The sequence below is a fragment of the Caloenas nicobarica genome, chromosome 31, assembly GCF_036013445.1.
Source record: "Caloenas nicobarica isolate bCalNic1 chromosome 31, bCalNic1.hap1, whole genome shotgun sequence".
NCBI classification, from domain to species: Eukaryota; Metazoa; Chordata; class Aves; order Columbiformes; family Columbidae; genus Caloenas; species Caloenas nicobarica.
This window is the reverse complement of record NC_088275.1, coordinates 1,554,372-1,566,192: the sequence shown is the minus strand read 5'-3', so window position 1 is coordinate 1,566,192 and position 11,821 is coordinate 1,554,372. Positions and strand designations below refer to the sequence as shown.

General features: G+C 68.3%; 1 protein-coding gene across 2 annotated transcripts; it reads left to right on the top strand.

Moving 5' to 3' along the window:
• The first annotated feature begins 1,355 nt into the window (after positions 1 to 1,355).
• KCNJ10 (potassium inwardly rectifying channel subfamily J member 10) lies at positions 1,356 to 11,479 on the top strand. 2 transcript variants are annotated; one of them, XM_065653916.1, is made up of 3 exons: positions 1,356 to 2,018; positions 3,141 to 3,975; positions 10,349 to 11,479. In XM_065653916.1, the coding sequence occupies exons 2-3, from the start codon at positions 3,199 to 3,201 to the stop codon at positions 11,477 to 11,479; spliced, it is 1,908 nt and encodes a 635-aa protein (XP_065509988.1). In that variant the 5' UTR covers positions 1,356 to 2,018; positions 3,141 to 3,198. The 2 variants fall into 2 exon arrangements, with proteins under 2 accessions (XP_065509988.1, XP_065509989.1); XM_065653917.1 differs by lacking the exons at positions 1,356 to 2,018; positions 3,141 to 3,975 and adding an exon at positions 6,640 to 6,719.
• The last annotated feature ends 342 nt before the right edge of the window (positions 11,480 to 11,821 follow it).

Here is an 11,821-nt window from a genome sequence, read left to right as displayed (position 1 = left end):
GTTGTCCCCAGGGACCAGCTGTGCCAGGGCAGTGCCCAGTGACACCGCCCGTGTCCCCCCTCCCAGCCCCAGTGCCCCCAGTCCCGCTCCAAGGTCCCCTCCCAGTGCAGCTCCCTCCCCGTTCCAACCACCCCCCCCAGCCCCCCAAGGTCCGGCTTAGTCGCCATGGCAACCGTCAAGGGCAGCTCAAGGGCATGGGGGGGGCACGGCCGTGGGGCCCACAGCCCCCTGCACCAGTGCCACCAGTCTGCACCAGTGCCACCAGTGCGCCCAGCATCCCCGCGCCCCACTCTGCTGCACCGCTTCCCAGCTCCAGCCTTGAGCTCCCAGTGCAGCCCAGTATCCCCAGTCTGGACCAGTCTTCCCAGTCTGTGCCAGCGAGCCATCTCTCCCAGTATCTCCCAGCCTGCCCCAGTTCCCCCCCAAACCTGCCAACGCTTCCCACCTTCCCCAGCACCTCCCTGCATGTCCCAGTCTCTCCCAGTACGCCCCAGTCTCTCCCAGTCTCCCCTCAACTGCCCCAGCAACTCACAGTCTGTCCCAGTGCGCCCCAGTCCAGCCCAGTCCAGCCCAGTCCCTCCCAGCCCTCTCAGTTCTCCCAGTCCATCCCAATATTCCCCAGCACCCACAGTGCCCCCCAGTCCATCCCAGTCCCCCCCGCTCCATCCCAGTTGGGGCCGGGCACGTCGAGGCCAGTTGCAGGGGGGGGTGTTTACCCAGCCTGTGTCCCCTGCTGTCCCCCTCCCGCTGTCCCCAAGCTGAGCAAACAGATGACGCGGGCGCAGGCGCCACGTGCTGCGACCCCACCCCGGCCCCCACGGGGGACCCAGGCGTCCGGCCCCACGGGGGACCCAGGCGGCCGGCCCCCACCCCGCTGCCCGGGGCAGCCCAGTCCTCCCAGTTGCCCCAGTTCCCTGCCGAAAGTGGCAGCGCGACGCGTGTCCCCGCGGCGGCTTGGAGGGGGGGGGGGGGCGGTCCTGCACACGCGTGTGCCCCTGCCCGTGCCAGGATCGTGCCCCCGCCCCGCGCAGCTGCTGCCCGTGGGCGGCAGGAATGCGGCAGCCGGGGTGGGGGGACACAAGGACACGGCGGGGTGGCCGTGTCGCTCCCCACGCCGCTCACGCGTGTGCACACACATCACTCCCCCCCCCGCCCGGCCCAGCCGTGTGTGCGCACACGCGTGGGGTCCGCCCCGATGTCCCCCGGACCCACGCGTGGCTGGCGGGGGGGCGCGCAGCTCCTGCCCCCCAAACGGCTCCACCCGCGGCGTGGGCGTGGCAAAGGGTGGGGCAGTGGGCGGGGCGAAGGGTGGGGTAGTGGGCGGGGCGAAGGGTGGGGCAGTGGGCGTGGCCACGACCGTGCCAGTGGGCAGGGAGTGGGCGTGGCTTCCTGATGTTTTAATGCCGACTCGGCCCCGCCCCCTTCGCTAAGCCCCGCCCCCCCCGCTGCTGCGGGGTCCGCGGGGGGACCCCGGGGATGCCGCGCGGGGGGGGGAGCGATGTGCCATAGTCTGGAGCCCCCTCCCCATTGCCGTGGGGTGGGGGGCACTAATCTCTGCCCGGTGGCAGCCCCTGCGAACCCCAAATTCCCGGATGGGGGCACAGACCTGGCCCCCGCACCGCCCCCCCCATTCAGCACCCAACCATCACGGGGCGGGGGGGGGGGGTGTATGTATTTATTAACAGCAAACGCAGCGGGGAGCAGCGGGGCGCCCAGCACCCCCTCCCCAGCGCCCATCACCGCGCCTCGGGGCTGGCCAGGCTGCCGTTGCGCTGGCGGGGGGTACCGGGCGGCGCCCCCCCCGCCGCCTCCTCCAGCGGCTGGTCCAGGCGGCTGGGGATGGACCAGTAGAGATGCGCGTCCCGGCGGGCGGCGGCGGCCGCCAGTTGCCGGGCGCTGCAGGCGGGGGTGGGCACCGGCACGGTGTGGTGGAACCCCCCGTAGTCCACCTCGTAGAACCCTTCCTCCAGGCTGAGCAGCGGCGTGAACCGGTGGCCCCACAGTACCTCGTCCGCCAGGTACGAGCTGCGGGCCTGGCACGTCATCCCTGCGCGGGGGACAGCCCGGGACAGCCCGTGACACCCGGCCCGGGGACATGGCGGGGTGGCGGGGTGACCCCCGGTAATGGGGTGGGTGGAGGGGGCTGTGATGCACCCGTTGTGTGGGGCACCCCAATAACTGCACCCCAATCTGTGCTGCACCTGTTGTGTGGGGCACCCCAATAACTGCACCCCAACCTGTGATGCACCTGTTGTGTGGGGCACCCCAATAACTGCACCCCAACCTGTGATGCACTTGTTGTGTGGGGCACACCAATATCTGCACCCCAACCTGTGATGCACCTGTTGTGTGGGGCACCCCAATAACTGCACCCCAATCTGTGATGCACTTGTGTGGGGCACCCCAATCTGTGCTGCACCTGTTGTGTAGGGCACCCCAATATCTGCATCCCAATCTGTGCTGCACCTGTTGTGTGGGGCACCCCAATATCTGCACCCCAACCCGTGATGCACTTGTGTGGGGCACCCCAATCTGTGCTGCACCCAGTGCATGCAGGACCCCAATCTGTGATGTACTTTCTGTGTGGGGTACCCCAAAATCTGCACCCAAATCTGTGCTGCACCCGTTGTGTGGGGCACCCCAATATCTGCAGCACCCAGTGCAGGCAGGACCCCAATCTGTGCTGCACCTGTTGTGTGGGGCACCCCAATATCTGCACCTCAATCTGTGCTGCACCCATTGTGTGGGGAACCCCAATATCTGAAGCACCCGGTGCATGCAGGACCCCATTCTGTACTGTACCCATTGTGAGGGGCACCCCAATATCTGCAGCACCCTGTGCATGGGGTGCCCTGGTCCTGGCTGGGGGGGGCTGGTCTGCACCCCAGTGCACAGGGGCACCCCAATCCTGGCTGGGGGGATCTGTGCAGCACCCAGCTGCATGAGACAGACTGGGACATCAGGGGCTGTCACTGTCATCGGGACCCCCCCTCAAGCTCCTGGTGAAGGCTGCACCCCCCACAATGGGCTTGTTCGGGGGGTGGGGGGACCCAGGCTGAGCTCGGGGGTGAGGGGGAGTTTGGGGTCACCTCCCAGTAGGACGGGGCAGGAACACACCAGGGTGAGATGTCCCCATGCAGGTGAGATGTCCCCTGTGAAGGCGAAGCATCCCCGTGACATGTCCCCCATGGAGATAAGATGTCCCCAAGCACATCCCACCCCCCTCAAGCCGCCGCCAGCGTCCCCGTTACCTGTGGCCTCCACCATCCCTTCGAGGATGACGACGATCTCGAAATCGTCCTTCTCCAGCTGGTGCCGCGAGACGTCCCAGAAGGGGCTGCGCTCGTCGATCTCGTGGCTGATGATGAGGGGCGAGACGAGGAAGAGCCGGTCGTCGCCCGTCTCGAAGCCCACGCTCAGGTCGGTCTGGTCCAGGGGGATGAACTCGCCCTCCTGCGTCTGCTTGGACTTGATGAGCTTGGCGCGGATGGACGCCTCCACGATGTGCGAGTCCCGCAGGTCGCCCACGCGGAACATCAGGCAGAGCCGGTCGTCCCGCAGCGAGACCACGGCGTGGGAGGAGAACACCAAGGTCTCGGCGCGCTTGTTGGGCTGGGAGATCTTCACGAACATGCAGCCCACCATGAAGGCGTTGACCATGGAGCCCAGGATGGCCTGGAGGAGCAGCAGCACGATGCCCTCGGGACACTTGTCGGTGATGACGCGGTGGCCGTAGCCGATGGTGGTCTCCGTCTCGATGGAGAAGAGGAAGGCGGAGACGAAGCCGTTGAGGTTGTTGACGCAAGGCGTCCAAGCGTGGTCCTCCAGGTGCTCCAGGTCCCCCCGGCAGTAGGCGATGAACCACCAGATGAGGCCGAAGAAGAGCCAGGTGACGGCGTAGGCCAGGATGAAGACGAGGAGGCTGAAGCGCCACTTGAGGTCCACCAGCGTGGTGAAGATGTCGGTGAGGTAGCGGTAAGTCTCCCGCACGTTCCCGTGCTGCACGTTGCACTTCCCGTCCTTCTCCACGTAACGCTGGCGCTTGCGGGCGCCGGCCCCCCGCCGCTTGGGGGGCACCGGGGGGGCCTTGGCGTCCCCGGGGAGCCCCTCGGGGACCCCGCAGAAGGCGGCGTTGTCTTGCGCCATCACCCCTCAGTGGCTGGGGGGGGGAGAGAGGGTTAACGGTGCCACTCGCCCCCTCCAAACTGGGGGGAATGGGAGGGGACGGTGGCACCGGCTGGTGCGTGGGGGGGGGCTGCTGGGATGCCCTGGTGAATTGGGGAAGGGGGGGGTAAAATAAGGCAGAGGAGCGCGGGAGGGGGTTAACCCACGCACCTGTACACACCTGCACACGCGTGTGCACACCCCGCTGGGCCTCGCATGCGCAGCCCCCCCCCCGTTGTACACACCCACGTGTGCACATCCACCCCCTCCACCTGTACCCGCCCCCCCCGCCCAGTCTGGGGGGTCCTGTGTCCCCCTCATCGTGGAGGACCCCCCCACTCCCTCCCGGGTTCATGAGGCCGGACACCCTCCAGCCGGGGGGGGCAGAATGAAAGCATGGCGGGGGGGGGGGGGGTCGCACCCTCCGCGCTCTATGCTGGGGGGGGGCTCCTCCACGCAGGCCGGGCCCCCAGCACCCCCACCCGTGGAAGGGGGTCCTCGGTGCCCCCCCCGCGCTGCGGCGGCGGGGGGGCGCAGGGGGCGGTGGGGCGCAGGGGGAGCAGCAGGACCCCCCCCCCCCCGCCCAGGGCTGTGCCGTGTCCCCCCCCGGCCCCGCACTCACCGCTCCCCCCGCGGCCGCCGCTCCCGCCGGGCCGCGCAGCCCCGGTGCGCTGCGCACATGGCGCGGGGGGCGCAGCGGGGCCGCACCGATCGCTCCCGGGCCCGCTGCCGGTGTCGGGCCCGCTCCCGGTGCCGGTCCTGGTCCCGGAGCAGCGCCCCCGTTCCCGGTCCCGGTCCCGTTCCCCCCCCGCTCCACGCCGTTCTCTTGGCTGCGCTCCCGCCGTTCCCCGGCAACGGCTGCGCCCCGGGAGCGCGCGGCTAAAAATACCGACCAGCGCCCGCCCCCCCGGGCCGCCCGCCCCCGGGCCCCTCAGCCGTGACCCCCCCACCCCCCAGGACCCTCACCCGTGCCCGCCCCGCCGGTGCGGTGCACACGCGTGGGACAGCACGCGTGGGACGGGGGGGTCGCACACGCGTGTGCGGGGCGCGGGGGGGGGGGGGGGCGAACACCTGGGGACACACGAGGTGGGGGGGACGGGGGACAGGACTGGGGGGACACACGCGCGTGGCGTGGGGCGCGGCGGGGGGGGCGGGATGTGCACAGGCGTGTGACACTGAGCAGGGTGCGGGGGGGGGACACGCGAGGTCTCACCCTCCCTGCTGGCCCAGGCACCGCACAGGTGGCCACGACTGCCCCGCGCAGGCCAAGAGACCCCCTCACTAGCTCAGTGCCTCCTTCATTAGCCCAGTACCCCCCTCACTAGCCCAGACCCCCCCTCACTAGCCCAGACCCCCCCGCACTAGCCCAGTGCTCCCCTCACTAGCCCAGTTGCCCTCTCACTAGCCCAGTGCCTCCTTCACTAGCCCAGACCCCCCCTCACTAGCCCAGTGCCTCCCTCACTAGCCCAGACCCCCTCACTAGCCCAGTTCCCCCCACATTAGCCCAGACCCCCTCACTAGCCCAGTGCTCCCCTCACTAGCCCAGTTGCCCCCTCACTACCCCAGTTGCCCCCTCACTAGCCCAGTGCCCCCCTCACTAGCCCAGTGCCTCCCTCACTAGCCCAAACCCCCCTCACCAGCCCAGACCCCCCCTCACTAGCCCAGACCCCCTCACTAGCCCAGGGCCCCCTTTACTAGCCCAGGGCCCCCTTCGCTAGCCCAGACCCCTTCATTAGCCCAGGACCCCCTCACTAGCCCAGGGCCCCCCTCACTAGCCCAGTGCTCCCCTCACTAGCCCAGGGCCCCCCTCACTAGCCCAGACCCCCTCACTAGCCCACCCACCCCACTAGCCAGGGCTCAGTGGTCACTAGCCACCCCCCGTCCTCGCCAGACCCTCCCCCGGTGCCGCCTCCGGGAGCCCCCGCGCAGCCCCGGCCCCCCCGGGCAGACAAAGGCGCTTTGTCCCTCGGCCCCGGGGAACCGGCCCCGGCCCGGGAACAGCGGGGCCTTGTGCGGGGGGGCCCGGAGCCGCGCCCCGCGCTGCCACGGACCCCCCCGGCCCCATAGACCCCCCCCCGGCCCCACGGCCAACTGGCAGCGCCGGAGCTGGCGCTGTCCCCACAAGGATGCTCGGGGGGTGGGATGCAGCCGGCTGGGGGCTGCGGTGCCGGGGGGGGACTCTGCCCGGTACCGGAGCCCGGGAGACCCCGCCCGGCCCCTCCCCGGTGCCGGTGGCTGCAGGCGGGGTCCCCTGGCCCCCCCCCGCCCCCCCCCCCCCCGCCGTGGCCGGTAACGTGACCCGGTGCGGACCGGCTCGTTTTCCACCCCATTAACCCCCGGCCCGCCCCCGGCGGCTCCTCCCCGGCCCGGGCCCCCTCCCCGGCCCCGCCAATCGGTGCCGGCCGGGCCCGGCGAGGCGGCCCGGGCCGGGGGGGGCAGCGGGGGGGCCCGGCCCGGCCCGCCGCCGCCGGCCCCGCCGAGCCATAAAGCCCATGGGGAGGCGGCGGCGGGGCTGAGCCAGCCGGGACCGGGACCCCGGGTCCTCCCCGAGCAAGGTAAGGGCGGCGGGGGGACACCGGGGGGGCACCGGGGGTCCCCGTCCCCTCCGGGGCACCTGCCAGAGCAGGACCGGTCCCTGCAGCCCCGCGGCTCCTGGTACTGGGACCCTGTAACCCTGTGTCCCCATAGCACTGCACTCCTGTGTCCCCCACAGCCCCATGTCCTTGTGTCCCCATCTCCCCACATCCCCGTGTCCCCACATCTCCATAGCCCCATATATCTCCACAACATGTCCCTGTGTCCCCATGTCCCTGTGTCCCCATGTCCCCCTCTCCCCTGTCCCCAAGTCCTCCTGTACCCCATGTCCCCCTGTCACCCCATATCCCCATTCTGCACATCCCTATGTCCCTGCATCTCTCTGCCCCCATATCCCCAAGTCCCCATGTCACGTATCCCCATGTCACGTATCCCCATGTCACGTATCCCCATGTCACGTATCCCCATGTCCCTGTATCTCCGTGTCACATATCCCTATGTCCCCCCTGCTCTCTGTGGGTGACCCCCATGCGGGGTTCAGGTCCCCAGGGATGGAGCATTTAAAAGGCATTTGGGTGGGGGGCGCTGGAGTGTCCCTGTCACCTCCCAGGTCCCCACAGTGGGCAAATGGGTCCCACCAGGCACTAGTGGCCCTGGCTGGGCTGTGGGTTAACCAGGCTGTGGGTTAACCGGGCCGCGGGTTAGTCACACCAGATTAGCCGGGTTGTGGATTAGCAGGGCCACAGATTAGCCACGCTGGATTAGCTGGGCGGTGGTTTATCCAAGGTGTGGTTTATCCCGAGTGTGGCTTATACCAGATGTGGGATATCCCAGGTGTGAGTTTATCCCAGATGTGGGATATCTGGGCTGTGGGTTATCCCAGGTGTGGTTTACCGCAGGTGTGGGTTATCCGGGCTATGGGTTATCCGGGCTGTGGGTTATCCCGATTGTGAGTTACCTGGGGTGCAGGTTATCCCTGGTGTGGGTTAACCGGGCTGTGGGTTACCCCTGGTGTGGGTTAACCAGGCCGTGAGCTCCCTGGGCTGCAGGTTAGTGGGGCTGGGGGTTAATGAGGCTCTGGGTTAAGGGGGCCGGTTGCGGGGGCTGCGGTTACCGGTGCCACGGTGGTTTCTCCAGTGGCCGCAGGAGCCTGTGGCCCCACGGGACGCGCTGCAGGGGCAGCTCGAAAAAGGGCCCGAATTGGCTTTTTTCCCCCTGCAAATCTGCAGCCTCCGCCAACGGCTGCTGAGGGTTGGGCAGCGCTGGAGGGAAAAAAACAAAAATTGTCATTTTGTGGTGCCGCGGGTGCTGCTGGGGAGGACGGGGGTCCCCATCGCCCCCATGGCCGGGGGGGTGGCAGCTCCTGCCCCCCGGCGTTTCCCGGCTGTGGGTGGCAGCGTGAAGGGCACAGGGACACGGGGACATTCATCCCCTGGGGGCACCAGCCCCACATTTGGGCTCAAACCGCTCCGGCCCCAGTCGGGGGTGGGGGGGGCACAAGGGGTCCACAAGGGGGTCTGGTGTGGGGGACCCAGGCGTCCGGGGTACGGAGGGTGGGTGGCGGGGGGGACCCCCGTTGGGGGCCGCGCTGGCGGCGGGCGCGGGGCCCTGCATGCTAACGAGGGGCCTCGTCAAAGCGCCTTTGTGCCCCGCCAGCTTCATTGAGGCCTCTGACAATGGCCCCACTGTCCCTGTCCCCCCCCCCCCGCCACCCCGCGCGCCCGCCCCGCACCCCCAGCCCCACGGGACCTGCCCCACGGCGCGGTTCCCCCCGAGACCCTGACCCACTGTGGGGATGGGGTCCTGCACCCCCACCCCCCCAACACCAGTTCCCAGTTGGCACCAGTATGGGGAGGCTGGCGCCCCAGTTTCGAGGTGGGGGGGACGCCCTGGCGGGGAGCCCGGCCATGGCTGGCACCGCGCGGCCATGGGCACAGCGCCCGCACTGGTGGTGCCAGCGGGACGGGATGGTGGGGGGGACATGTCCCTGTGTCCCCCCTGTCCCACCCCAGACCCCCCAGGCGGGGCCGGACGCCCCCGTTCGCGTCCAGTGTCCTCTGGGGGAAACTGAGGCACGGGGGGCGGCGGGGGGGTGTTAATGGGTAACCGGTTCTGCCTGCGGGCACCGTCCCCGCGCCGGGAACAAGCGCTGGCTTGTCACAACCCGTGTCCCTGCACGGGAAGGGCACAGGGGCACGCAGCCCCCGAGGGGGACATTATGGGGTGCAATGACCCCAAAAACGAGGAGGGGGTGGAGACCCCAGAGAGGGGGACAAAGGGCGCCCAGAGGAGCAGAAGGACCTTGGGAGCGCGGGGACCACTGTGTCCCCCCGGTGACGTGCTGGTGCCCGTTGCTGCTCGGTGTGGGCAGAGCTCTGGGGACGCGGTGGCTTTGGGGACACATGGTGGCTCTGGGGACATGGTGGCTCTGGGGACCCCCGGCAGCTCAGCTGGGATGTGGCGGGTTCGTGTCCCCGGTGTCACTGTCCCTCCCGCGGGGCATTTCACCAGGAGGGGACATGGCACAGGCGGGACGGTGGCAGTGCCACCCACGTTCCCCCGGCTTTGGCAAGGGCAGGGACACCGGGCTCCAAGGAGACCCCCCAGGGTGCCACCGTGTCCCCATGTCCCCGTGTCCCCGGCACGCTGCCGTGGCGGAAACCATGGTGGGGCCAAAGGCTGGCGGGGGCTGAAAGGGCCTTTCTGTGCTGCCGGGGCTGGCAGGGGACAGGGACGGGGACAGGGACAGGGACGGAAACGCGCCTGGCGCCGCCACCAGCCCTTTGTCCCCGTCACCTCCCATTCATCCCCCTTCCTCTTCCTCCTGCCCGGCCAGGACACCTGGGTCCCCTCCACAGGACGGGGGGTCTGCCAGGGGACAGAGGGGACATCTGTCCTCTCCTTCTGTCCGTCTGTCACCATCCATCCCTCTTCACTGCCTGTCTTCCCACCCATTGCTCTGCTACGACTGTCCATCCATCCATCCGTGTTCTCCATCCATCCCTCTTCTCCATCCATCATCCATCTGTCCATCTTCTCCATCCATTCATCCATCCATCTTCTCTGTCTTCTTCCTCCCTTTTCATCCATTCATCCTCTTCTCCATCTTCTCCTTCCCTCTTCATCCATCCATCATCCATCCATCCGCGTTCTCCGTCCATCGTCTTCTCTATCCATCCTCTTCTCCATCTTCTCCCTCGCTCCTCTCCATCCATCATCCATCCATCATTCGCTTGTCCATCTTCTCCATCCATTTGTCCGTCCATCTTCTCTGTCTTCTTCCTCCTCTTCATCCAACAATCGTCCATCTGTATGTGTTCTCCGACCATCCTCGTCTCCCTCTTCTCCTTCATCTTCTCCCTCCTCTCCATCCATCATCCATCCCTCCGTCCATCTTCTCCTTCTTCCTCCTCTTCATCCATCCATCGTCCATCTGTACATATTCTCCATCCTACCATCCATCCTCTTCTCCCTCTTCTCCACCTTCTTCATCTTCTCCCTCGCTCTTCTCCATCCATCATCCGCCTGTCCATCTTCTCCATCTGTCAGTCTGCTCCCTTCTTCTCTCCACCCCCTGACTCAACACTCCCCCCATCACCTCCTGATCCCCCTTGTCCCCTCCTGACCCCCTTTGTCCCCTCATCCCCAGATGACGTCGGCCACCAAGGTGTACTACAGCCAGACCACGCAGACCGAGGGCCGCCCGCTGATGGGGCTGCGCCGGCGCCGGGTGCTCACCAAGGACGGGCGCAGCAACGTGCGCATGGAGCACATCGCCGACAAGCGCTTCCTCTACCTCAAGGACCTCTGGACGACCTTCATCGACATGCAGTGGCGCTACAAGCTGCTCCTCTTCTCCGCCACCTTCGCCGGCACCTGGTTCGCCTTCGGCGTCGTCTGGTACCTGGTGGCCGTGGCCCACGGGGACCTGCTGGAGTTCGAGCCGCCGGCCAACCACACGCCGTGCGTGATGCAGGTGCACACGCTGACCGGCGCCTTCCTCTTCTCCCTGGAGTCCCAGACCACCATCGGCTACGGCTTCCGCTACATCAGCGAGGAGTGTCCCCTGGCCATCGTGCTGCTCATCGCCCAGCTGGTCCTCACCACCATCCTGGAGATCTTCATCACCGGCACCTTCCTGGCCAAGATCGCCCGGCCCAAGAAACGCGCCGAGACCATCAAGTTCAGCCAGAACGCCGTGGTGGCCCAGCACGAGGGCAAGACCTGCCTGATGGTGCGCGTGGCCAACATGCGCAAGAGCCTCCTCATCGGCTGCCAGGTCACCGGGAAGCTGCTGCGGCCCCACCTCACCAAGGAGGGCGAGAGCCTGCGCCTCAACCAGCTCAACGTGGACTTCCAGGTGGACACGTCGTCCGACAGCCCCTTCCTCATCCTGCCCCTCACCTTCTACCACGTGCTGGACGACGCCAGCCCCTTCCGCGACGTGGCCCTGCGGGCGGGGGACGGGGACTTTGAGCTGGTGGTGATCCTGAGCGGCACGGTGGAGTCCACCAGCGCCACGTGCCAGGTGCGCACGTCCTACCTGCCCGAGGAGATCCTGTGGGGCTACGAGTTCAGCCCGGCCATCTCGCTCTCGGCCAGCGGCAAGTACGTGGCCGACTTCAGCCTGTTCGACCGCGTGGTGCAGGTGGCGGCGCCGTGTCCCCCCCGCGGGGGCGGCCGCCTCGGGGACCCCGAGAAGGTCAAGCTGGAGGAGTCGCTGCGGGAGGTGGGCGAGCGGGAGGGGGCGGCGCTGAGCGTGCGCATCAGCAACGTCTGAGGGGATGGGGGACGCTGGGCACAGGGGGGACACCGGCCCCGGAGGTGTCACCAGCTTTGGAGGTGCCACCAGCCCTTGAGGTGCCACCAGCCCCTAGAGAAGCCACCAGCCCTGAAGGTGTCACCAGCCCTGGAGGTGCGGCCAGCCCTTAATGCCACCAGCCCTGGAAGTGCCACCAGCCCCCCAGGTGCCACCAGCCCTGGAGGTGTCACAAGCCCTGGAGGTGCCACCAGCCCTTGATGGCACCAGCCCTGGAGGTGCCATCAGTCCTCAAGGTGCCACCAGCCCCTAGAGAAGCCACCAGCCCTGAAGGTGTCACAAGCCCTGGAGGTGCCACCAGCC

Coding starts and splice junctions, on each gene's coding strand:
- KCNJ10 (XM_065653916.1), top strand. CDS start 3,199: ATGTCCCCAAGCACATCCCACCCCCCTCAAGCCGCCGCCAGCGTCCCC. Junction 3,976..10,348: donor AAGATGTCGGTGAGGTAGCG/GTAAGTCTCCCG, acceptor CCTCATCCCCAG/ATGACGTCGGCCACCAAGGT.